The sequence below is a fragment of the Candoia aspera genome, chromosome 3 (genome assembly GCF_035149785.1).
Source record: "Candoia aspera isolate rCanAsp1 chromosome 3, rCanAsp1.hap2, whole genome shotgun sequence".
NCBI classification, from domain to species: Eukaryota; Metazoa; Chordata; class Lepidosauria; order Squamata; family Boidae; genus Candoia; species Candoia aspera.
This window is the reverse complement of record NC_086155.1, coordinates 13,202,822-13,229,558: the sequence shown is the minus strand read 5'-3', so window position 1 is coordinate 13,229,558 and position 26,737 is coordinate 13,202,822. Positions and strand designations below refer to the sequence as shown.

Here is a 26,737-nt window from a genome sequence, read left to right as displayed (position 1 = left end):
TCATTGCTTCTTACAAAAAATGGAATGCACTAAAGAAAATAACACCTCCAAAAAATGCTTTGGTATATCTCATATCTAAGGCAGCAATGAAACCAAATCTTGTAGATACAAAAACGTTCTTTGATGACTGATTAATAAGATTATCTAAGAAAAATTGTTTAGTAAGAGTATATCTTAAAAAATAAATATACATCCAAAGACCACTATATATACACACTCTCTCAGTGTATGTGTAGAGTATGTGTGTGTGTGTATATAAAATATGAAATTTCATATATAAAATATGAAATTATTAATTTCCAGCTTGCAAAAAAAAAAAAACCCACTGAGATAGACCCATACTGTCCCAGGATACTGTTGTCCCCAAAATTCCAAAACAGAGACTCTTCCCTGAACGCAGTCGTTCTGCAAACTATCAGCTCATCACCCTTGTCTATAGAGGCAAAATGAATTAGTGATTTTCAGATGCACAAAGAATAAGAATCTACAGTTATAGAAAGCAATAAATATTACAGTAAATCCTTGATTTAATAGACTATTTGTGGGGAGGGCAGCAAACTTAAACCTAAAGCTCATTAAATTCAAGTTTATGTAATTTGTATCAATTTAAGTCATTTGCAACATGACACTGTTAGAGAAATGATATACATTGATGCAAATGAGAGCCACCATTTGGACTGCTTTGAATACAACAGCTTTTGTACATTAAGTGCCAATGATGTTTAAATGAAAAATGTGTTTGTTGTATATATAGGTAATCCTCGCTTAACAGTCACACATTCAGCAACTCTTCAAAGCTGCAACAGCATTGAACAAGGGGTATTTACAATGGGTCCTCATAGTTGCAGCTGTTGCAGTATCCATGGTCACGTGATTCAGGTGCTCAGCAACCAGCTCACAATTATGATGTTGCAGCATCCTGCGGTCACGTGATCGATGCCTGTGACCTTTACTGCCAGCTTTCGACAAGCAAAGTCAATGCGTAAGCCGGCAGGAGATTGCAAATGGTGATCACATGACCATGGGACGCTGCAACCACTCAGGATTCACCCAACAGTGGCAACTGGTACTGCTGGAACTGCTGTTGTAAGTCAGTGTGATCACGTGACATCCTGCCTTATGACCGCATCACTTAGCAACAGATTTCCAGTCCCAATTACCATTGTTAAGTGAGAACTACCTGTATAGCCTGCTAACTTGAGGTCCGCTGAACTGGAGGTTTAAATGTATATACCTATCTGAAAATGTTGGGGTAAGAGCCATATGGTGGTAGGATATTCATATGCATTTTTCAGACTCTTTCCTTTTCCTATGAAACAATGCAATGAATACAGCTTTCTTAATATCTGAACAGAAAGATGAGTCTGCAAGTTGAATGGTTCAACTCTGACTGACAATTATGTTCTGTGACAGCCTTGGGGTTACAGTTAAATACAGTTATTTAGCTATGTGGCAGGATATGGTTATAAACAGAGAACAAAATCCATGGATTTTAAGTTTAGGTTAGCATTTTAACCTGAACCCTGTGACAAATTACAGCCTATTTGTTACTACCAAAACAAAAAGGATCCAAGAACTTTTATTCTTCAAGTCACAAGATTCTCATTAAATCAGCAAAAGTGGACAGCTTGTTTTGTTGTAAATATGCTGTTACATATGGAAGCAGGAAGAATCGCAGAATAGTTCTATCCAGCTCTTCATATTTCAAGACAATATGGTACTTAGGAGCACAAATGTTGCATGTATCTACACCTCCCTAAACTAAATGCATCTTTTTCTAAGATCACAACACTGCTTATGCAGTTATGAACAACTGCTATCTCTGTGTCATGTGCTTTAAAGCACCTTTTTGCCTTCAAATCTAAAGTACTGCATACCTTATAACAGAATCATTTTACAACAAAATCTTCCTTTCAAATGAAAGAAAGTTGATAATTTTTTGATAAGTAGAAGAGACAGAGTGGTTAAGAGAACATAACTTAAAGCACAAGCCAATTAAGGAACTACTTAAAAGTAAACCTAATTAATTCAATGGGACTTAGGTTAACAACTACACACAGAATTGAGCTATGAAGCAGTAATACACATCAGCGGAATTTTTGATAATGTATTACTGCAATTAACATTGGAAAGATTCATAGCAATTATAATGGGATCAAAATATAAAAGAATAAACATTAAATACTTGGGGATACCTTTCTCACACTGTTTGCATATATGAGTTTACACGCATATATCTCTGTGTGTGCACATATACAATGTTCTATTGCTTTAAATTAGGTTTTCTTAAATTGCTTCAGCTTGCAAAATATTGGAAGGCTATAGGTCGCTTTGTATGCTGTGTCTCCAAGAATAGGCACAATAAGGTAATCACAGTTGGCCTCCTTTCCCACCCCTCTTCCCTTCCCCTCCATTTCAACTGCAAATTGAGAAACTGATGGTCAGAGCTTTGTACAGAAACCTCACACCCTCCAGGTATGATTAAGCCTTTGAAAGGCAGTACAGTACAGAACTCTGGAACTGTCCCATTCCTTTGCATCAAGCTAATACAGTAAGTCTGCTTTGAGCACAAAGAATACACTCACTCTACTGTCTCATGACCTAGGAGATGCAACCCATGCTCTGTCTTAAAGGATGCCTAATGTATTTTCTCTCATACAGAAAGGAACACCTTTTGTAAGATGAAGCCTATTAGGATACAGACATATATGATCTGAAAGCAAAGTCTAAGTGACTGCTTATAATATACAAACTTAACTGATAGATTAATTATTTGATATGAATTACAGTAATTCTAGTCAAATAATCAATGCTATGTCCCATTAAAATCAGTGAGATCTACTTCTGGATAGTTAAATGTAAGTCATTTTGATAGTACCTATCACTTCATAAAAATTAACATGGCATTTAACTTTTACTTTAGAATTTAAAATTTCCTTATTTTACATTATGATGCTATATGTTCACAAAAATCAAGAGTTCGTATTGCAAAAATCAGCAAACGTTTCTACAGCAAACTTAATACAGATCTTCCAGGGCTGCATTTTCAGGACAGCGCCTTTAAATCACAATTACTGCTGCAAGTTTTTCTTTAAACTTAATTGCTGCTGCAGCCCCTGGTTTTACCAATCAATTACTGAAAGCAAAACAAAAACAAGCAGGAATACATAAAGAGGTAGAGGTTATGTTTTGCAGCATACGAGTGTCCAAAATAAGTGGTTACCTTTTCCTTTTCCTATTTTTGGGATGACCCAGAAATCCCTTTCTGCCACCCCTCCACTGTAAAACTAGATACTAAGGGATTTACACTGCTTATGCAGTTCATCTGTTTCAACAAAATTGCAAAATGAAGAACTATGCCAGTATCATAAATTATTTAAAATATATCAGTACCTTTACTCAGATCTCTCAAAACTGCAAACTGGAAGAGGCTAAGATAGCTTTCCAGATATGTGTGATTACAATCCCCATCACTTCCAGCAGGCAAAGATTCATAGGAACTCTAATTCCATATAGCTGCTCACTGGGGCCAAGCTTGAAAAAGCTAGGCTGCTCACTAAAAGTAAATGGTATTGACAGTAATAGATTTCAGACTGGAGTAGTCAAACTAGAGCAAATAAAAAAGCCTCCAGTATATCGTAAGGCTACACTTTTAACATACAGGTTTTTCTTCCCTAAAAATAGCAACTCTCCTAAACTAAAGAGAGGAAGGATCGACCTCACAATCCTCTTCGACCTCTCTGGGAGGGATTTTAATTGGCAAAGTCAGAGCTCCTTTAGGAAAGCCACCACCACGATTTCACTGCCATTTTCCTTTCCTTGTGTTTTTTTTTTAAAGAAAAATTGAAAACAGTTACTCACAATCATCTAAGTCATCCTGCAAATCCACAAAATACAAAGGGATCCCTACAAACGAAAACAAGAGTAAGAAAGAGAGAGAAGACACGGGGGGTTGTGCTGCTGTTGTTGCTCCACAAGACCGGGGGGGGGGGGGGGAGGCATAAAACACACAAATGAAAGCCTTAAGAGCAGCACATGAAACAGCCCCAGACGCCGAGTGACCGCCATCTCCAAACAGCCTCTGACCCCAAGCAGCAAAAGACCACATTTAAAGCTAGCGGAGGAGAGGAGGGGAGAGACACGGGCACCAGATCACCACGAGCAGCCCGCGAAGACCCCGCATCCCACCCCGCCCAGCCGCTTACCAGCCATTTTGAAAGGCGCATGGATGGGGAGGAGATTGGGGCCCGGAGAGGACGGCCGAAAGGAGGAGCTGCCGGCGCTCCCGGTCGCCTCGGCAGCGCCCTGCCTCCGCCGCTCTCCCGAAATCAAACGTCAGTGCCGGCCTCCCTGGGTTGAACCCCTTCCCCGCCGCTCCCCCTAGCCCAGGGTCCCTTCCTGAGGCAGGGGAATAACGTGGCGCTGCGGCGAGGACTGCGCGAAGTCGAGGCGCCCCGAGAGCGAGGGGCTGCCCTCACGCCAAGATGGGCGTCCCTTCTTTCCCCCCGCTCTCCCGGATTAGGTCACTGGACGGGGAGGAGGAGCGCCGTCACGTGACTCTCGACGCGGGGCCGTCCAAGATGGCGCCCGACCTGTGGACTCTGAGGAGAAGGAAGAGGCGCGTTCACCTGTAGCCCAGAGCCGAGGCAGGGCGCGGGCGGATTTTCTTCGTCCGCACGGGGAGGCCTCCCCTCTCGGCCGCCTTCTCCGGAGACCCCGCTGGGCAGCTGCGGGGCGAGTTTTCCATGTGGGTCCCGCGAGGGGCGATGGTGTGGCTGGACGGCGCCCGCGGTTCCTAAAAGCAGCGGCGACCCCTCGTTCTCGAGCGATGGCTCTACGGGAGCTGAAAGTTTGCCTCCTTGGGGTGAGTGGTGGGGGCGGGAGGGCAAGCGCGGCTTCTCGTTAAAGCCCCAAAGTGGTAGGGGCACAGGGCAGCTTTAAAAGTTGATTTTTTATTTCAGAGGCGCCTTCCTCTGAAGAAGGAAGGGTGTTTGCTCTCCAAGGCGCTCGGCGATGGCTTTCCCTGGTAATCATTTCCTTAGTTGGGGGCGGCGGAGTGTCACACCTTAGAACTGGGGTCGTCTGCCTCCCCCCACGAGAAGTGCTTTAACAATTTCACCCCAATTCTCGGCAGGTCTCAAAGAGGCAAATTCCAGGTCAGCCTTTTTAGGATTATTCTCTGACAATCCTTTGATTTCTGGAACTATCGATATGGATTTGGGCTGTGACGCTCCTTTTCTTTCTCTCTTTTAACTTGAAGTTGCTCCTCATAATGCATATTTATTGAGAGTCCAGCCTCAGCTTCCTCTGTAGGATTTTTTTCCAAATGTGCTCAAGGCTGCAACTTTTAAGAGGGTCTTGCCCTTTCTTGGAAAGGAAAGTTATTTCGTTGTCTGTTCTCCGACCTCTTCCAGAATCATTCAAAACACTTCTGTAAAAAAAAAATGTGTTTAAAATGTATGTGCTAACTCCTGGTTGACATATTTTGTGAGATGCCTGCTGGGAAGTTTTTAAGATTGATTTAAGGAGTATGCAACAAAATCCTTTATCTTAAAATAAAGGGGGCAATGGTTAAGACTGCAGTCCCATTTAATTGAATGAATCTTATTTCTGAGGAGATAATCATAGGATTTCGCTGTAAAATATTAATATCTAAATAATGTAATTTGAATTAAAATCCAATTCTGAAAGGTGTTTATACAGTATTTTGTTTAGTGGAATTGTTCTGCATATGAAAGAGTTAGTGAGGCAATAATTTTGTCCATTCACTCTGTCCTATGATTTGTATAAAATAATACAAAGGCAGAATATTTCATATACCTTGCATTTAAATGCAGAAGAACATGTATGTCTTTAAGAATGTTGAAAGAAACAGAAAGATACCTTTCTTTTTTCTTTTAAAAATATCAGCATTACTAAATCCCCGGATCTTCAGCTAAACATTATTATTATTATTATTATTTTTATCCTGTCTTTTCTATATATAACTCAAGGTGGCAAACATACCTAATACTCCTTTCTCCTCCTATTTTCCCCACAACAACCCTGTGAGGTGAGTTGGGCTGAGAGAGTGACTGGGCCAAAGTCACCCAGCCAGCTTTCAGGCCTAAGGGAGGCCTAGAACTCAGTCTCCTGGTTTCTAGCTCACCACCTTAACCACTACACCAGCCTGACTCTTTAGTTAAAAATATATTTAGATTAACATATAAATTTTGACCACAGGCTCAAACCATTTCCTCCAAAGGTATGACATTGCTGTTAGTGAAGTCATAGTTGCAGCATGACCATTGGATAGTCAGTTGTGAAAAAAGATAGTTGTGATGCTTTGAAGCATGGCTTTTTGTCCAGTTTAGGTTGTCTATATTTGTACACAAAAAGAAATAATTACAGAAGCATCACTATATTTTCTGAAATACTTAGTTCATACCTGCTTAATGTTTCCCCCCCCAGGTCTATTCCTGAATGCATACATAACCTTTCATTAAATAGGGAGGGGTTGAATGAATAACAAGTATTACTAACACTCTTGAACCAGTTAAACACTGTATTTCCAATCCAGATTGTTTACTATGCATATTTTTAGGGTGGATCATTATATAGCTGTTGGAAATGAGTCTTTGGCAAGGTATGCGTTGTAATGTTTATTTGGGAAAGCACAGAAGTACTGTGTTATCTAAAATAACTCTTTACTGACATGCACTGCTGTATGACAACCGTTTAACTCCTTGTTGCTATTATTTGGAGTTTTGTAGCACCAATCAAATAGCCCTAGTGTTACATGACCCAGAAAGTTGGGTTCACTGAGTAAAGTTAATCATGGGTGCATATATTATGAAAACATACCCCACATTTTGTTCACTCTTGGATAGACTACTTAATAAGATATCAATTTAATGCATATTTACTCTGAAATAAATCCCAGTGTTTCATTGGGGTTAACTTTGAAGTAATTGCATAGTATCATAGCTTTACTCTACTATTACCTAACAATATTTAGACTGATGATTACAGTAGATTCAAATAAGGTAATATCCCTGGCTCAGATATTAAGAAGTTGCTAGGTGAGATTTTAAGAATCCTTCCTTATCTCTTTAATAGTTTCAAATGAATTCAGGCATGTTCATTGGATAATGTTTAGATAAGGATATTTTTTGGAAAGAGAAATTGACTTGTCCAAATTCAGGGAAGTTGGATGGAAAGTGCAGACACTGGTGCTGCTCTTAGAAGTACAGGTAGCAGGGAGATGGATATTGTTTGAATGAGCTTAAAATTACCTTTTTCATTTCTCTTTCAGGACACAGGTGTGGGCAAATCAAGCATTGTATGGCGCTTTGTAGAAGACAGCTTCGATCCAAACATCAATCCAACTATTGGGTAAGTGTCTAAACCAATGAGCTAGAAAGCTCCAAGTTGTATGAAGTGTGAGTTTTCTTTTTTTTTCCATAATTTTTATTAAAGATTTATAAGACAAGAGCAATTACAAACTAAACTCAGAAAAGAAGGAAAAATGGAAAGAATAGAAAGTGCTAAGTAAGAAAAAGAAAAAAAGTAAGAAAAAGAAAAGAAATATGTAAAGAAGTGACTTCCAACTTCCATCACAACACGTAAAAACAAATTTGATAACTCTTCACCCCTATAAGGTTACAAACAAATATCTTTTCTTCCCATAACCCATTCCTTATCTATATGCAAATCCATAAATCATTGACGTCAGTCCTGATATCAGGGAAAAAGTTCGTAAAGGGTTACCAGAGCTTTATAATACCATGTCTTATTTTAACCTTGATCAAACAAACCAATTTTTTTATTCCTTCTAACAGTCTTGATCTTTGATTCATTCAGATGTTGTTTTAGGATTTGGTCTCTCATCAATTTTTCTTCTTCCCATTGCGGAGGCTTCTTCAAGGCTTTAGCAAACCTCTTGTGTAAGTCCAGTAAAAAGTCATTATCCAGGTCATTATCTTGGTCTGTCATTTGTATTTCCACTTTGATTTTCAAAACTTTAACCAAGGCTTCCATTAGTCCTGCCTTAGGTGTGAAAGCTTGCTGGGTGACCTTGGGCCAGTCTCTCTCTCTCAGCCCAACTCACCTCACAGGGTTGTTGTTGTGGGGAAAATAGGAGGAGGAAGGAGTATTAGGTATGTTTGCTGCCTTGAGTTATTTATAAAAATAATAAAGGCAGGATAAAAAATAAATAAATTTGTAATTCCTGAGTGCCTTCTCTATCTTAGAATCCACACTTTTTATTATTAATTAACCAGTATTTCTGGTTCTGGTATTTCTGCATCAGATTTGACTCTTTTGGACATAATCTATCCATGGAAGCAGACATCATTGCTGACATTTCTGATATTGTGGCTGCTAATATCTGGCCCCATTCTTTGAAAATTTTCTGCACTATTTCAAATGTTAAAGTGTTTTGTGTCATTTTATAAATCGTCATAGTAACCAAAAACCAAAGGCAAGTTTCCACTTTTTTTTCCTTCTCTGCCTGGAATCTTTAGTCCCCTCTAGTGCCCAATTTCTGAAATCATAAAGTCTCAAGTTTTTGTTATGAAAAAGTATACAACTAACTGGAAGACAGAACCAAAAAAACCAAAGGGCTTAACCACCATCCTTGCCCAAGATGCAGGAGAACAGCCATGTCTTTAACAATTTGCACAAAGTCAACATGGTAGAAGCAGTACAGATCTCTGGATCGAGCGGGGGATATCATTCCCCAGGGCAGAAGCCATCGCCAAGAATGCACACTTCTGGCATCCCACAAGGTGGCATTGCTTAATTGATGGGACCTAGAGCATGCCCACTCTCACTGACCCGATGTTTCCATGGGCAGAAACATGTGTAGACAGGTAGTCAGTCCCTCTTCAGCAAAGGATCGTTACCTTGTGGTGCTGGAGCTTGAGCACCTCAGTGATGCCATGAGCTAAACCGTGAAGGACCACCCAAGACGGGAAGGTCATGACAGAGAGGTCAGACTAAATGCGATCCCTGGGGAAGGTAATGGCAACCCACCCCAGTATTCTTGCTGTGAAAACTCAATGGATCAGTACAACCAGAGATATGTCGGTATACCATCGGAAGATGAGACCCCCAGGTCGGAAGATGGTCAAAATGCTACTGGGGAGGAACAGAGGATGAGTTCAACTAGCCCCAGACGTGATGACGCAGCTAGCTCAAAGCCGAAAGGATGGCTAGCGGCCAACGGTGCTGGTGGTGAACGGTGAATCCGATGTTCTAAGGATCAACACACCATTGGAACCTGGAATGTAAGACCTATGAGCCAGGGCAAATTGGATGTGGTTATTGGTGAGATGTCAAGATTAAAGATAGACATTCTGGGCGTCAGTGAACTGAAATGGACTGGAATGGGCCACTTCACATCAAATGACCACCAGATCTACTACTGTGGACAAGAGGACCACAGACGAAATGAGTAGCCTTCATAATTAATAATAAAGTGGCTAAAGCAGTGCTTGGATACAATCCAAAAAACGATAGAATGATCTCAATTCGAATTCAGGGCAAGCCATCTAACATCACAGTGATCCAAATATCCGCCCCAACCACAGATGCTGAAGAAGCTGAAGTAGAGCAGTTCTATGAGGATCTGCAGCACCTACTGGACAACACGCCTAAAAGAGATGTTATTTTCATCACGGGAGACTGGAATGCTAAGGTGGGCAGTCAAATGACACCTGGAATTACAGGTAAGCATGGCCTGGAAGAACAAAACAAAGCAGGACATAGACTGATAGAATTTTGCCAAGACAACTCACTCTGCATAACAAACACTCTCTTCCAACAACCTAAGAGACGGCTTTATACATGGACTTCCCCAGATGGACAACACCGAAATCAGATTGACTACATCCTTTGCAGCCAAAGGTGGCAGACATCCATACAGTCAGTAAAAACAAGACCTGGAGCTGACTGTAGTTCCGATCACGAACTTCTTCTTGCACAATTTAGGATCAGACTAAAGAAATTAGGGAAGACCCACAGATCAGCTAGATTTGAGCTCACTAATATTCCTAAGCAATATGCAGTGGAGGTGAAGAATCGATTTAAGGGACTGGACTTAGTAGATAGGGTCCTGGAAGAACTCTGGACAGAAGTTCGCAACATTGTTCAGGAGGCAGCAACAAAATACATCCCAAAGAAAGAGAAAACCAAGAAGACAAAAGGACTGGCTGCTGAGACACTGTTGATGTCCTGCCCTACTAATACATCTACTTGGTGTCTAATTGGTTACTGTTTTACAGGATTCTGCTTTTTAAATCTTCTTTTGTCATGCTAGGGATGTGTTCACATGTTGAAAGAACAAAATGGACTCCTTATAAATTTTACTTTTTGTAGGAATGATGTAAAAAATACTTACAAATCTTCCTGGAGAGAATAATTTCATTACTGATAAGATTATTGCTTGTTAAAAATGATTAAGCCATAACATAACTATAAGCTAATATACTTGACTATTTGGTCATGGATCTTGCCACCTCCTGTTTTGGATAATTTTGGAGATAATTGTTGCAGGCCAGCAGAGCCTAGATGTGTTTGTTCATTCTGCTTTTAAGTGACTTGTACCATAGATATGTCATTCTACTTCAATAAATGTTCTCCAAAACATGCTTGACTCCAAAGGAAATCAAGAGCCATATTTCATTCATTTAAAAAAACATGGAAATAGGATTTATAAATATTTCTCTAATTGCTTATGATTTGTCACTTGATCTACAATTATCTTAAATTTATTCCTGATCTTAAAATATAAGGTTCGAAGAGCAAACTTTGTGGAGTTGCCTAATTTTCATAGATAACTACTGAATACATTAAATAGGGCCAGATTATTTGCAGGACCACCCATCTCCTGTTGTTTCTATGTGTCCCATGAGACCCAATAGGATGGGCATGGTGCAGGTCCCTTCTATGAACAATGGCACTTAGTAGAACCCAGAACGCAGGCCTTCTCTTTCATTATGCTTGCCCTTTGGAACAAAATACCCCCACCCCCACCCCCAAGTAAGATGGCTCCAACTCTGTTGGGTTTCCATAAAAAACCTGGGTTATCCCCCAAGCATTGGGACAGAGCATTGAATAAGCCCATCCTGAATGTTAATATGTTTATGGTTCGGCCTTGATTGTTTTTATTGTGTTGTGCTTCTTGTGGTTTTTATGTTTACTGGTTATTTTGTTTTGTGTTTTTAATTCTATGTGAGTCACCCTGTGTTGAAATTTACTAGTTGGGCAGCCATGTAAATCATTTCAATAAACCAAAGTGAATATTTATTAAACCTTATTTTGAGAGCAGTACAGAAAATTATTTGGGAAAATGGATTGCTGTATGAAAAATAAAAAGTTAATGGCTTACAAGCATTGCCATAAAAAGATCTCAGAAAATTTTAAATCTCAAATTTGGATCCTACATAATGCCAGTTGTATTGCTTAATTTCATTTTGTTTAAAGTAGACTGCTAATTTTAACATAAAGTTATAGTTGGAATACTTCCGTTTTTCTCAGTAACATCCTGTACTTTAGTGCCATTGATGTAAGCTGGATTTCCATTTCATAGCTTATATGAAGGCTTAGAGGCTTCCTATATGGTAAACCACAAGTGCCTATTTCTCCAGTACCCACCCACCCCCATCCCATTTTATTTCCACACACAGTCACAGTATGCATAGATACATGGAGAATCTGAATCCTGTAGAATCAGTATATTTTTTACCTGCTTTCAAAAATCCATATAGCTAGTTTTTATCATTTTTTCCAAATGCCTTTTAAACAATAGGCAATCCTTCACATTTATTCTCCTTGATTGAAAACATCAGAGACTTTGAAAACTGAGGTTAGAGATTTTTTTCCTTCCAAACTCATATCAGTTCATAGATCATGAATTTAGTTCAACATATGAAAATCTGTGGTTTAGTGATTCTGCAATTGAAACCAGCTAATGGTACAATTGAAGCTATTATTCCTTAGGATGATTGCCCACATTTTAATAATGCAAAGAAGCAATCTTTCATTTCACAAAACATATCCAAGAATAAACATATTGTTCTGATTAATAATACACACAACTATTTTTATGTTTAGGGTTTTTAATGTTGCTATTTGCTAAAGAAAATAAAAAGAATTTATATGAATATTGCTCAAAGACAATTTAAATAGTCTTATCACTATGTTTTGATATTATACTATGGAATTAATTGTTTAGTTAAATCAGTTAATCTAACTCTAAAAGAAAAAAATAGGTGAACATTTTAATATACAGAGTAGTATACTCAGACAAAATTACTCAACAATCCTCCACTCTAGACTCTGAGTAATTGAATGGTTTCTCAAATATGCAACGAGAAGCAATCCAAACCATTATATAATTGGTAGAGTGGGAGCCCTTCCATTCTTGTAGTATAAATTGCAACACTAAGAGTATGCAGTATCAATTTATTTTGCCCTCTTGTTCCAGTTTTAGTTTTGTGTTAGTTGCATGTGTATGACTGTACTGAAGTTTTGATTGGGTGATGTTTGTCTCTTACATAATAAATTGAGATCTTTCTGTTTTACTAAATAAAGCATCTGGATGTATTGTGTCTTTGGCTTAATAAGCCCAGTAGGAAGTGAAATGGAGTAAATAGAGGGGCTCTTAAGAAAATGAACAAGCCTCAATTCCCAGTGCCCAATTTTAGTAAAATCTAGCCCCATGTAGCTTTTTCTAGTAAAGAAAATAAAGGAGCCAACATCAACTTATTTTGTGATATAAACACTAATGAAACACCTGGACCTTTGTGTGTTTCCCTCCCTATTTAAGATCTGTTATAAAAACAAAATAGAATGTGATGGCATCAATCGATTTTAGTTGTCCAAAGTATTTTTATTGTCTTTTTAATTATTCTCCTTACTTCTAGATAAAGAAAACATGAAATATACAATTTTTCCTTCCCATTTTTAAAGTTATAAAATTAATCAGAACCTTAATATTTTTTATGGGAAATATGTTGACTTTTAGTTGATGGCCTCCTTTGTTTTATGGTATATTCACACATAACATTCTTTTCAGAGCATCTTTTATGACCAAGACAGTACAGTATCAGAATGAATTACATAAATTCCTAATATGGGATACAGCAGGACAAGAACGAGTAAGTAGATAAACCATTTTTTAAATGGGGCTTGATGAAATCTTTCTCTCTGACCTACTTATAGATGGCTATATCCTTATCATAAGGGATTTTTATAAAGCTCTTTTTAATTGGCAGGAGTCACTTAGATGTGGAGATTTCCTTATCAGTTAATTTCAGAATCATTGTCCTTGTTCTTTGAAATGGTGCACTGAGATAAAGGATAGATAAGCACCTTTGTGGGTATATTACATCCCACCTAAATTTACCTTACGGTACGTTTAATGAAATTCTAGAGATAGCCTTATTCTAATACGCCCATGAATTAAGAGAAAATGAAATGATGAATCTAAAAACAATCTAAATGCATAGTAGAAAATGCACAGGAAATAGTGCTACATAACCTTATCATTTAAATGTATATTAGTAATCACTCTATGGTGTATGGACCCACATTAGGCTCTATGTTTTCTGGGCCAGTTATCCTTTGTATTTCAGTAAGTTTAGTAAGGCTTTGATGATAAGATAGCTTGGGAGTGGTATAGCATGTGAGTTTAGACTCACAGCGGAAGAATGAATACTTTTCCTCTTAAGATTGCTACTTGTAAAATCATTAGAATTTTCACTTCCCTGTTCTTGGAAATGTTCACTGTTTTAAGTAAGTTGAATTAATACTTGCCAGTAAAAGACAGGCCCAAAATCTCAGCCTTACCCCCTTGGTGACGTAATTATATATGTCAGAAAAATACTAAAAAATAAAGCCTCCAGTTGTGGAAAGATGGCTCACTTCTGCCTTAAATGATGTCCTGCTTGAGGCAGCCTTTTTCCATGCTTCATTAATATTTGCCCATTTAGGGCTTTTCCCCCCGTTTATGGATCTACGCCTGTGACTTTCTTGGAAGCTGCATATCAAGCTACGCAAAGCATTTGAAGAGGCACTTCATAAAACCTACTGGCTCATCTTGAATGTAGAGCTGCTTTGGGGCCTTTCCTTGGTCATCTGCATCTGCATGCGTAGACAGTGCTTCCACTGGGGCTGCCAGCAAAGCAACTATGCACTTTGGGTAACCCCTTGCTAGAGGCAGATCCAGCCTTCTGGAGGACAGTGTCATGTCAACATTTTGATGAGATATATTTCGCTTGTGCCAACACACTTTAAGAAATGCCCCTTCGAGTGTTTTACACAGCCCTAATATATGATTGTCAGTGCTTGGTATGTCTTCCATTTTGTTTTTGTGTTTTCTCATGAATCCTTTCCACACAGGGAATTTAATAAACAACTAAATAATCACTTGCCCCTAAAATTTAGGAGTGTCCTTGCCTCTAAGCTTCTGAAATGTCTTGTGGTTTTGAAGTATGAAACACTGGGTAGAATACAGCTTTTTGCATAAGACCAGTAGCTGATTGTCTCAGCGTCCTTAACAATCTTCAGGTTTGTCTTTGAATAAGAGAATAACATAACCTTTAGAATCCATTTTCTTTAGATCTGTCTATATGTTGCTGATTTTGCAGTACTTGAAGAAAAGAGGATCTTCTATTTTTACTTCTGAATAAAACTTGCAGCTCTTGCAACAGAAATAACATGATATATTGTCAGCTTTGTGACTCAGAATTGTGGTCTTCTCCCCTTTTGTAGCAACTATAGAAAAGGTCATTTTAGACAGCAGGCATGGTATGACTAAGAATGAAAAACATCCAGGTTCATCTCCCCACTCAGCTCTGAAGCAAGTTGCTTTGAAAAATTATTTGCATTGATTTTCTTGTGTAGTATGGCATCATCGGTAACAAAACTATATCCTTACAAGCAGCTAATATACTAGTCAGCTGCTTCAATTGCTCACTAAATTTAAACAGGATTGAAATTTACATTCAGTTATGATATCTGTTTTCTCTCCTTTCACTGCATCATCTAGTTCAGAGCTTCCCAAACCTGGTAAATTACCCAAAATTGAGTAAAAGTGGTTTTTCTTTGGGTAATGACCCATGAATTCATTAAATTGACTTAAAGTGTTTCAGCTACATTGGGTGAAAAGGACTTTCTGATAAGCGGTTTTGGGTAATGAAGGAAAAAGGTTGGGAAGCACCGATCTAGTTAAGTAATGCATTCTAGAGCTTATTTGGCTAAAGTTTTAAATTGCTCAGAACACAAATGGAAGCAAGCTTTTTTCCATGTCTTATGTAGTATGATATGCCATTTTTGTATTTCTGTTCACTTTATGTATATATCTTCCTTCTCGCAATTATATGGATATATCATTAATGAGGGGGAGCTGGGGGTGTTGACGACCGACAGGAAGCTCTGGCGTGGGCTGGTCCATGAAGTCACGAAGAGTCGGAAGCGACTAAACGAATAAACAACAAAAATCATTAATGAATTCATCATATACCATTAGTATATGCAAAATGCCCATTAGTATACTGGACACTATGCAGTCTTGCGTTAGACATGTACAATAGATTATGGCAATTTATTTATTTATTTATTCAAATTTTTATCACTGCCCATCTCTCCTGAAAAGGGGACTCTGGGCAGTTTATTACTTTATTAAAGAAAGAAAGAATAAAAACATATTCTGTATAACATAATATGGCAATTGAAACGAAGTATAATCTGCACTGTCTCCTTGCACCTTCCTCAGTTTATGAATGCTGGCTAAAACATCTGCTGTAGAGCATCAAGATGTTTTGTATTGGTTAAAGGGTTGGAGTATAGAGTTTAGAGTGCTCTAGGTATATATAATCCACTGAACTGTGAAGCTTGCTAAGCAATCAGGGCCAATCACTTTCTTTTTGTCTAAATTGCTTTTCAGAATTGTTATACCTTGGTTCTCTTTTAGTTGTGTTACTAGTTTATTAGGAGGAAATATGATAAAAAAGACTCTGATAGATGACAAGGGTGTCTTATAATGAATGTTATTTTATCTGTCTTACTCATATTTTAGCCCCCTTTTCCTTTAATATTTGATATGATTAATATGGCACAGAAGCCATTTTCATGTGCTCTTTCTCTTTACAGTTCCGTGCTCTGGCACCGATGTACTATCGAGGGTCCGCAGCAGCTATTATAGTCTATGATATTACAAAAGAGGTAAACTTAATACATTTGCAAAATCTATAGATTGGCTATTTTATTTAATTTACTGATTTTGTTGCTTCCATTTTAGGAAACATTTTCAACATTAAAAAACTGGGTAAAAGAACTTCGCCAGCATGGACCTCCCAATATTGTTGTAGCAATTGCTGGGAATAAGTGTGATCTTAATGATGTAAGGTAAATTAAACAGGATCTTATCCAGCTGTTGGTAACATTTTAATACAAATCTGCCAGTACAAGCTCTTTCTCTACTTAGTTTCCAAAAATATATGGATATTCTAATCCTTAATTAATTTTAATAGATTGAAGAAGGGGCAAGAAATAACTAGGCTGCCTCAAAACAAAGTTTATTATGTTTTTAATATTCATGGAAGTAATTTACTTCCATTTTAATTACCATTCACTATTTTAATCAGCCCATTGAATAGAAAGTTGGGCCATGTGTTAAATAACGAAGAATGGAAGGGATGCAGTATGAACCGTATTTGGGAAAAGTTAACTACAGAAAGAGTCCTGCATTGGATTAAATCCTGTTGGGAAAGGGAGAGAACAGAGCATAGCTCCTGAGCTCCTCGATAATTAGTTGGGTGGAAGGTAGAATGCCAGGAAACAAATGTAGGAAGTGATGGAATTGAGCTTAATTTAAATATCTAATTGCCATCCATGCTTTCCTGGACATACATTACAAAAATTACTGTCTTTTAACTAGCAGTAAATCATTGTGGAATCAGAATTTTATATTTTATGAAATCCAGAATCGGCCACACCCTTTTTGTTGCTTTATTTTGCCTATTATATTGAACCACTAACGTTTCAGCAGTATAGAGAGATGTACAACCACGACAAATAGTGTTAAACTTTGGTTATATTTTCATGTCTCTCAGATATAGTGACTTACGGAGTTTAGATTACTTGTAGAAATAACTGATAATGCTGTGTTGATTTGCAATTAATTTTCTTTGCTGAAATCAAAGTAAATCATTACTTATTTATTTATATGTATGTATTCTCTTCCCTCCTACCCTGCAGAGAAGTTACCGAAAAAGATGCTAAAGACTATGCAGATTCCATCCATGCAATATTTGTAGAGACTAGTGCAAAAAATGCAATAAACATAAATGAACTGTTTATAGAAATAAGTAAGTATTAATTGTCAGTAAATCACTACTATTTCTCTTCCTGCATTCCTAGTTAATAACAAAAAAAAAATCTTATTATATTAGCTTCATGTTTGGCTTGTACCAGTTGTACACTTTCTTCACATTTAGGATCATTTGATTAGGACACAGAAGTTACCTTGATCTTCTAAATCATATCCTGGCAGAAGAGGGAGAAAAGTACAGACATTAAATTTTTCATCCTGTGAAATATCTTAATTTTGCTAACAGATATGTAATGGGTTTCTTTCATATCACTAGAAGGAGAGGATGTGAAATATACAGCAAGCATTAGAGTTGTGCAAAATATTCAAAACCAGTACTTTGTTGAAATGTGTTGATGTGAGAGAAGCACCTCTCCTCAAAGTATTAAGTAGCCTAGCTCATTTAAAAGACTTGTTCTTGTTCCCAAGATTCTGTGGTGTTCTGGTAAGAAAACTAATGCCACTTCCCTTCTGGGAACAGAATTTAAACATGGATATAATCTGATAATATTATCAGAATATATTTACAATGTTTTATATGCAACTCTAATTCAAAATGTTTCTATAAATATGTTTAAGCATTTTAAATGTTTAAGCTATCCAATATCATGTATTTCTGGTAATGTATTTTATGATGTTTTGGTACTGTCCAAAATATACTTTTTTTTTTTTTTTTGGTCCCAGCATATTATCAGTTTATTGTATAAGATAACCTTTGGTCCCACGGATATATGCTTGTGATAACGTTTCCTACCACCGTCATTTATAATGTGGAATTAAGCTGATAAGACTCTGGCAATTTTGGGTGGTACTTTTGTTTAATTAAACAATCTTGAAGTGTTAATTTTATAGGTGAGTTTTTTCCAAGTAAAGCGGGATTGTCAATGATTAAACGTTCAGCTTGTAAGATGAATTCCAAGCAGTTCAAATAATTTATTAGATAATTTACCAATACTTTTAGTTTAATTCAGGAAACACATAGTATTTGGGTTTTTAAATATTTTTATTATAATTTTACAACACAATAAAAGTATAAAAATGAAAAGAAAAAGAAACAAGGTAGGAAATAAGAAAAAAGAAGTACAAAAAAAAAAAAGCAAGTCTGGAATTTTGACTTCTGCCCTTCTTTCTATTGAGTAATTGCCATTGTACTCTTTCCCCTTCCTCTTTAACCCTTTCTAATCTCCAAATCCGTAAATCATCAGTCTTTTCTTCTTTCACCAAAATGTCCATATAAGGCTTCCAGTCTTTTAAAAAAGCATCTTTATCATTTTTCCCCTGCCCTGTAAGCTTGACTTCTAAGCCGCTACAGAATCTTCCTGCGGTGTTGGCCATTAAGTTATCGGTGGTCCCGTGTCTGTTTTAATGGATGCCTTTGAGAAGACTCTTCTTTCTGTTTTTATGTATTATCAAAATTATGAATGTCTTGTAATGCAGCTAGACTCTCAGAAGGAGCCTTTATTTACCATATTGGTATAGCCACCCATCTTGCTTATAGTCTTCCTGCTAATGCTCGTGCTGTTCTTTCCTCCCTCTGCAGGTCGTAGAATTCCGTCAACAGACATCAACCCTCCATCTAGCGGTAAGGGCTTCAAACTTAGGAGACAGCCTTCTGTGACCAAACGCAGCTGTTGTTGATACTGCGACCCACCAACCTAGCTTTTATAAAGTATTTGGCCTTAGATATTAAGGGTTTATTTTGAGTATCTCTTACTGGTACTGGATTCTGATTTCCCTGATATTGAAAGACCCCAAAATGGACCAGTTCTGGCATACTTACATACATTCTGTGGGGGTCTGCAGTGATCGTGCTATCGGACTGTTTCCATGTGTGCAGCATACAGACTATCTCTTACAATCAAAGGGGATCACCTGTCATTTCTGTTTCAACCTTTGAAGAGGAGAATCCAATGTACAGGTTATAAGCCTTGATATTTCATAGTTTTGTAGGAAAACATTGCCATGCTTTTGTAAAAGGGGAGAGAAACTAGCACTTTTTATGGATTTTGGAGGGAGTGGGCGAGCCCTGTGGAAAGAAAAGTTAATCCTGATTTTAGTGCCATTCTGCACTCCTTGTTGCTGTTCCTATAAGCCTTCCTGTTTTCATTGTTGCTTCTCCAAAGGCTAGAAAGAACAGATGATTGATAAATGGCTACCAGAATAATGATGCTGATAAGAGTGACCAAATCAGCCCATTCAGTCCCTAATCTTAAATTGCACTTCTTTATTTTCTAATAATACTATAGAAATACAAATAAGATGTTTGCTTTTAAGCAAAAAAAAAAAGGGAAAGCGTAGCCTTAGACAATCTTAGCTCATTATGTATAATTATTTTATAGTTAAATAGACATAGACTCTTCTTAATAGACTTCCAATTAAGATACTAGTAAGCTTAGATGAAATGGATGAAAATAACCTGACCACAACTGACAGGTATCAGTTGCTGTCAGTAGCCTGTAGAGCAAGCATGTTAGGTGGGAAATGTTTGCAATTGCTTAGCATAAATCATTTTAATACTTATTTATGAAGCCAGTATCTGAAGTAATATAAATTATGAAAGTGCCATTGCTAAAGATCAGATTCTTGTTTATCTCCCTGTCTCATCCATGAGGCAAATTGTGAAAGAAAGTCCTACAAACAATTGCTGGGAATCCCAGCCTAAGAGCATGAGGCCTTAAATCAGTTGGCATCCTCTAGCATAGTACTGGAAAACATTTCCCTCACTATCCAGTAGAGGTTGCTACTAGTGTACTTTGAGGCTTTCTTCTGGAAGAAATCACTTTACAGAATAATCCAGAAACAGGATTCAGAGGTAACTGGGGCAGCGTAGATGGTTGCTTCCATACAGTTGAACTCATTCTGAAGACTAACTCTTTTTAGACCCTGCTTTTAAACAGACTAGCACGTAGCTTTGGCTGTGCTTTTCATTTATTTTAAACTATAAATTAATCTTGCCCCATCATATTTCTCATTATTTATTTTTGTTGCAAACTGTCAGAGAAAACATGTACATGTTTTTCCTCTTTAGAATATAGGCAGGTAAACTCACAGCATGTAAAAGAAGCTATAAGACTTTGATATTTCCTGTTCACAGGAACATATCTGTGGTGGCTTGCTCTTAATTCATTGTTTAAAAGGAAATTTCAAAGGTTACATTGGAAATAAGGAAAGGGCTTAGGCTTTTATATCCTATACCATATAATTCAACATTACCCTTAGTACACGGGAATTATTATAGTTAACCAATGCAATTGGAATTATTGAGTCAGAATAAATTTAAGCCCAGGTGATCTTATCTAATGAGTTCAAAGTTCTAATTTTGCAATGTTGTTGTATATTATATCAGAAGTCTCTGAAAAGAAAAAGCAAATTGTGGAGTATTTGGCATTCCCTCTAGCCAAACTATGAATCTGTACATTAATAACGAAATGTATTGTGCATTCCATATCTTGCCTTGTTTATGTCGTTAGTTTGTTCTGAGTTTTGATTTCAAGAATCAGCTGAGGATACTTACGTAACCTAGTCCAAAGAGCCATATGCTGGCAAAAATTATTTAGAATTGTAGATTGGAGAAGTTGGCATTACAAGTCAGTCCAATAGCTTTGATTGTCAGTTTTTTTTAATCAAAGACACCATGGTTTGTCCAGCACTGCATGTGGAATTGAATGTGTGAAAGGAAGAGTATCAGGGATGTACTTACTGGGTGTTTTCAAGGCAGTTTGCTCAGCATGGTAAACTGAAGTCAGAATAAGGATCATTTCCAAGAGTTTTATTAGGCTTCAGCAAGGACCTAGCAGTCAGTTCCTTCTGATGCTAGCATTTTCCATGCCTGAGAAGTTCCCATCAAAACTCTGTGCTGTTTCAGAGACCTTTGAAATTTGGCAAAGAACTACCATGGGGTAAAGAAAGCAAAAATCTCTGGTAAACACATACCGGCCCTTGAGTGCTTAAAAGAACTTGTTAGATTTAACCTAATACTAGTTTTAAAAACCCTCTAATGAACTGGAGATGGTCAGCAGGCTGCTTCTGTACCTACATATAGATAAATCATTGTCCCCCAGTGCAGCCTTGTATAGATACAGTATTGGAATGTCAGTGCCTAATACATATGCTTATCCAAACTGATGGTTATTAAAACTTTTTCTTTTTCACATGGTTATTTTCTAATCACTATTATGTTTCTTGGTGGTACTTTCCTGGTTAGTTTAAACAAGTCTTAAAAATAGTAAATGCCTCACATAAAGAGAGAGGTCAATCAGGAAGCTTTTTTGGAGAATATCACTCATGTCTGTACCAGCTGACTTTATCTCTGCATGATAGTAGCACCTTGCCACTATTTCTGGCTTTCATAGTTCACTTATGCCATTGTGATATCAATTAACTACCTTCTTACAATTACCTATAATTAGAGGGTTTTTTATTTCACCTTCTCTGTAAACAGAATACTTTAACATACCACCAGTTGCATCTTTTGAAAACGCTACTATAGTGTTGCCTTGTATTACCATGTGGTTATGCAGAGTGACATTTCAAATGCAAGCTGTGGCCTTGGCTGTATTTCAAAAATTTCTCTTCCAGTCCCAAGTCATCAGGTCCAGTGCCAGGTGTTAGCCTGCCTTAGAGTTCACTGGATGTACTGAATCAAATATTTGTATTGAGATAATTTAAATCTAAATCCCAGCTGTTTACTGGATAATGGGGGTTGTTTGTAGTACCTCAGTGCTGACTGCTTATCTCTGCTTGCACAAATTAATATGAATTCTGAGCTTCAGCGTCTCTCCGGTAAACATCTGGGAATCTTTAGGTTTCCACTTACTGAAGTTAAATTGTATCACTTGAGTTACTTGTATAGAACAAAACTTCTACCAACCAATCTTGCATTTATCCTAGATCTCCTCCATAGGGTTTTTCCTGGGCAGGGGATATCTGGTATATGTTCTCCTTATGTAGAGTTACAGCACCCACAAAGAAGTCCCAAATATGTCCTCTTGTTTATTATATGTTGCAATATATCAGTTTCATGCAATAGCACAAATCCTTCAAGAATTAATAGACATCTGGTAAGATGATGTTGCTCTTGCCACTCAGCATCCTGCTTATTCTAGTATAAAGTAAAACAAAGCTGAAGATTTAAGTTAGCTGTGGGATACTGAGAATGGGGCATGTAAATCCATATGAAACCACATATAATAGAAGCAAGTAACTTGCAATAAATACTGTAGACTGCTTGACATGTTCTCAAACAACCAATGAATTTGATGGGACTTATCCCAGGTAAGTGCATGTAAGATTGTAGCTTTGATGTGCATGTACTTTAAATAGTAAGCCTAAATACCTCTCCCAATATTAATCAGGTATCATCCCACCTTAGTATGAATTACAGTTTGGACACTGCAGTAAAATAATAGTTGGATATTTATGTGGGGAACTTGCTATTTGATGGCTTATCTAAAATACACTAGCCCCCATGCATATTTTTTTTTTAAATTGTATGTCTTAATATGTAAAAACCAACAGATCAAGAGAAAATATAAAGCTTTTATCACATTTTAAATAATGATTCAAGAGATAAGTAGGTATCTCTGCTGAAAATAACCTTTGGGTGGAGTCAGATCTCTATTGCTACAGTCAGGACTAAAAGAGGCCAACAAGCTACTCTCTCTGACTGGAGACATTAGAGAAAATGATAAAGGTGACAGCATAAGACTTCTGACCCTTACTTTTGCTTTCAAATGTGAACCTTATATATTTGCAGTTCAGAGGAGTTAGCTTCTAGCATTTTCCTGCACCCTCACTGAAAGGGAAGGAGGCCTGCTGCTTTGGGGAATGTACAACAGCTGCTGGCCTCCTGATCACTGTGATGATCTACTCTTGCAGGTAGTTGTATTCAAAAGAGCAAAGGCTGAAAGGAATGAAAGGAACCTCTTTCAGAGTTCTAGTTAAACACAGCATCATCTAGTTAGGTAAATATATGGCAGAGTTACTTTTGAAAGTATATCCAGAATGATCTCAAAAAACAGCCAAAAGAGTGCCAATGGGAGCCTGAGTCTGTCAGAGTTATTCCAAGCTCCATCTGTCAAGATTTAACTTTCAGATCAACATACACATACATACTTTTCAGGCTGCAATCCTATACTCACGATATGGGAATGAAGCCCAATGGAATTTAATTGAACTTACATGTTGTTATTCTATACTCAGAAGTATGAGTTCAAAGGGTTCTTTCAAGTCAAGTACTACTGCAATGTAGGGGATCATATGGTTTAAACCCTGCAAACAATATTACTAGTCACTCAGAGGGAAACGTAACATTTCTGGCAAATTATTTTTGGCTTTCCTCTTAAATATGTCTTTAAGTACTAGAAGCTGCTGACAGTCCTTAGGCCTCAGCTGACCTTGCTGCATTGACTCCCCTTACAAAGGCTGTAGCCTTGTTCCAACCTGGAAACAACAGGAAGTATACAAACCTGCAGGAAATTTAAGATGAGACTTAAGGGAATTATCTGTTTGGTCAGCCACTGTAAGTATGAAGATAGGTTGAGCCAAATGTGGAAAGCTCTCTTAAATTGCTTTGTCTTACTTTCCAATCAACATCTAATGTAGTTCTTGCTTAGGCCTTTTCATCAAAAATGGTGAAGCGTGTCTGAGTTTTATCATACCTTTGCCCTGCTGGTCTTCATAGTTACACTAATTTTGACTTCTTAAAGGAATTACAAAGCTGGCCAGCTATGCCTTTGCTACTGTAAGGGTACTTCCTGCAGTGATTGGAGGAAAGAGAACTCTTGCTATGAATAGCAGAACTATTTAGTTTAGATCCCGACCGGGTATGCCTTGCCTCAACTGAAATCTAGTGTGTCATATTGATTGCACTGCATTTCAGTGGATGTTTTCGGAACGCCCTTTTTCTGTACCGTGCTTGCTGAAGAGGAGAGGTTTTATTTTTAGTAGCTTGGATCAGCAAATCTTCCTCTGGATGATCTTGGGGGAATTCTAATTTACAGCAGGCATGCAGCCATTTGAACTGCCTAACCCACCACTCCTCATCTATAGTTTCACTTTATAAATAGCAGCAAGCAGGACTAAACAAATTTAGGACATTTCCCAGTGAAATCTTATCTCAAAAGTAGCCAGCTTTCATATAGTCACTTTGAAAAAAATGCGTCTTCCTTGAGTAGATATTTTTTTGAGGAATGTCAAGATCTTCACAGAAAATTCTCAAACTTAATCATAATTCATTCTTTCATGAGAGACACAGGCAAGCAGTAAATAATTGCCTTCAATTGATTTTTCTCCTCCTTTGAAGTCACCAGTAGGATATTTTCATTCTACCTCTTACATAAGCCATATAAACTACATTCAATTTCTTGTACACACAGAAGCTTACATCCAGAACCAGATCAATTAATAGTTCAGCATATTAAAAAAAAATCAGAACAACACACAATGATACTCTCATCTCATTCTTTCCTATTAGCAAGAACACTATTATACACTTCTTGGAAGAAATCCCCACCTCTATTTTAAAAACCTGTGTTTAAAATACTAAGAAGCCCACATAAATATTGATATTGCCTATTACCTGACCATTTATTAGAGTCTTGGATGTTAAACCTGGTACATTTTGCACACACATCAAAGGCTCTGTAACTGAGCCCCTCCCTGTATGCATTAATGCAAGTAACACTAATGTTTGGCAACCAAAATTGCATCTCAGGGTTCTGGAGAGCCACAGCTAGTCAGAATAAAGAGTACTCAGATCGGTAGATAAATAGTGTTAGTTCAGAAGGTAGGCGATTTTTGTTGTTATTGCTTTTTGTTTTTTTGCTATTGCTAGGCTATTGCTGTTATCTAACCCTAGAATCCCTCCTGTTCATTTTTAATAAAATTGAAAAGGAAGCTGGCATGCTGCAAAGCAAAGTACTAGTCTCAGGAATCATCATTATTTCTAAGAACTTCCTTAGATTTCATGTAAATTCCATAAATAATTTTAGAAAATAAAAATGGTGGGTGGCTGCAGCTTACAACTATATATACCCATTACTCCAGACAAAAAAAACCCAAACAAACTGAGTTTAGCATTATCAATTTGCCTTCTGGCAAAGTCAGGTTTGAAGACAACTATATTTTAAGTGTTTATGCCTGTCTACAACAGCCATTTTAAGTGGTCACAATATATTCTCCAAAGTGTTGGATGTCACTGTACTGGCCCAAAAAGTTGCAGGGCGAAGGGAGGACATTAGTTTAATCCATTACTTACCAAAGTAGCAGTTCTACAAAGTATTGAGCAAACCTCTTTCCCCAGCCTTGAGATCTTTCCACAAATTCTTTAGTTAGGAGCATTGGAAAATCAACTTTGTTCAGATGAGACATGTGTTTGAGCTATGAGCCTCTCCCCATTTTGTTTATTGATCACATGGTTTCACAGTTGGTTGCTGTCCTTCTGCCTGTGCATGTTAAACAGTGAAAACCCCAAGTATAAGATTAAATTTGATTATTTTGGTGCAAGTTTCATGATAATATTTGCACATGCTGAGATTAAGGGATGTTTTAAAGTTGCCCTGTTAAGAGCATGCAGTAACACACTTAAGAAACCATTTTTTAATTGGTTTTCTACAGAAGAAACTTTAAAAATGCCTTTCCCAGATTTTGCATGTAAAGGATTAATCACATTTCTTCCTGTGCCAACATTATACTTTCTATTGCACAACATGAAAAAGGTACACAAATTAAAAAGTTGTAAATAGAGGTTGGAAAATCTTTCTTTCTGCCTCATTCTTTCATGCCTAATCTGTAAGGGACCGGCAGTGGATAGAGATAAAAGTCAAATTATGGAAGGGCCACTTCTCTTTCAGTCTCTTTCTCTCTCTTTATATCTTTGTCCAACAGGCTGCTATGGAAGAGCTGTAGAGGGGCATTTGAAATGTCACTGAATGAGTACCATTCCTTTTTCTAATTTCTAATTGGAATTACTTTTTCTAATTTCTAAACAGAATTAAAGAAATGTAATGCAATCTCTTCTATTCCTAGAAAGTCCTGTAGAAATACTGATCTTGGTTAGAGGGCAGAACCTTTTTGTTTATCTCTCTCCAGATACTTCCTGTAGTTTCAATTTAGCACTTGCTTGCCTTGACATCTCTATGGGAAGCCATAGGTGTCTGTAACAGACCACAATGACATCAAAATAACATGAATGACTCAACTATGTAATTGTGTCATGCTGTCTGACACTATGCAAGTTGCATCATTTGCATGATGTCATATGTTTTCTTACATCTCCATTGTCCCAACTCCACTCTACCACCTGTAGACAGCTATGTGGGAAGTTGTTGCCTTAGTGCAGCATTGAAAGTATTACCTTCCATTTAATAGAATTAGTAAAAA

At 37.4% G+C, this 26,737-nt stretch overlaps 2 protein-coding genes across 6 annotated transcripts in view; one reads left to right on the top strand and one right to left on the bottom strand.

Annotated features, from left to right (window-relative positions):
- The window catches only part of LOC134492863 (serine/threonine-protein phosphatase 4 regulatory subunit 1-like), a 49,725-nt gene extending 45,240 nt beyond the window's left edge, over positions 1–4,485 (bottom strand). For 2 of the 5 annotated variants that reach the window (XM_063297005.1, XM_063297009.1), the window contains exons 1-2: positions 4,206–4,485; positions 3,862–3,906 (exon numbers count right to left, since the gene is read on the bottom strand). In XM_063297005.1, coding sequence (XP_063153075.1) covers positions 3,862–3,906; positions 4,206–4,212 — 52 coding nt within the window. In that variant the 5' untranslated portion in view covers positions 4,213–4,485. Of the gene's footprint in view, positions 1–3,861; positions 3,907–4,205 lie in introns of those variants that run through there. The other 3 variants (XM_063297006.1, XM_063297007.1, XM_063297008.1) reach the window with 2 other exon arrangements.
- Positions 4,486–4,530: 45 nt separating this feature from the next.
- RAB22A (RAB22A, member RAS oncogene family) lies at positions 4,531–21,507 on the top strand. Its single transcript, XM_063297010.1, has 7 exons — positions 4,531–4,864; positions 7,295–7,374; positions 13,061–13,142; positions 16,138–16,209; positions 16,286–16,392; positions 17,245–17,354; positions 18,897–21,507. The coding sequence occupies exons 1-7, from the start codon at positions 4,829–4,831 to the stop codon at positions 18,992–18,994; spliced, it is 585 nt and encodes a 194-aa protein (XP_063153080.1). The 5' UTR covers positions 4,531–4,828; the 3' UTR covers positions 18,995–21,507.
- Positions 21,508–26,737: the final 5,230 nt, after the last annotated feature.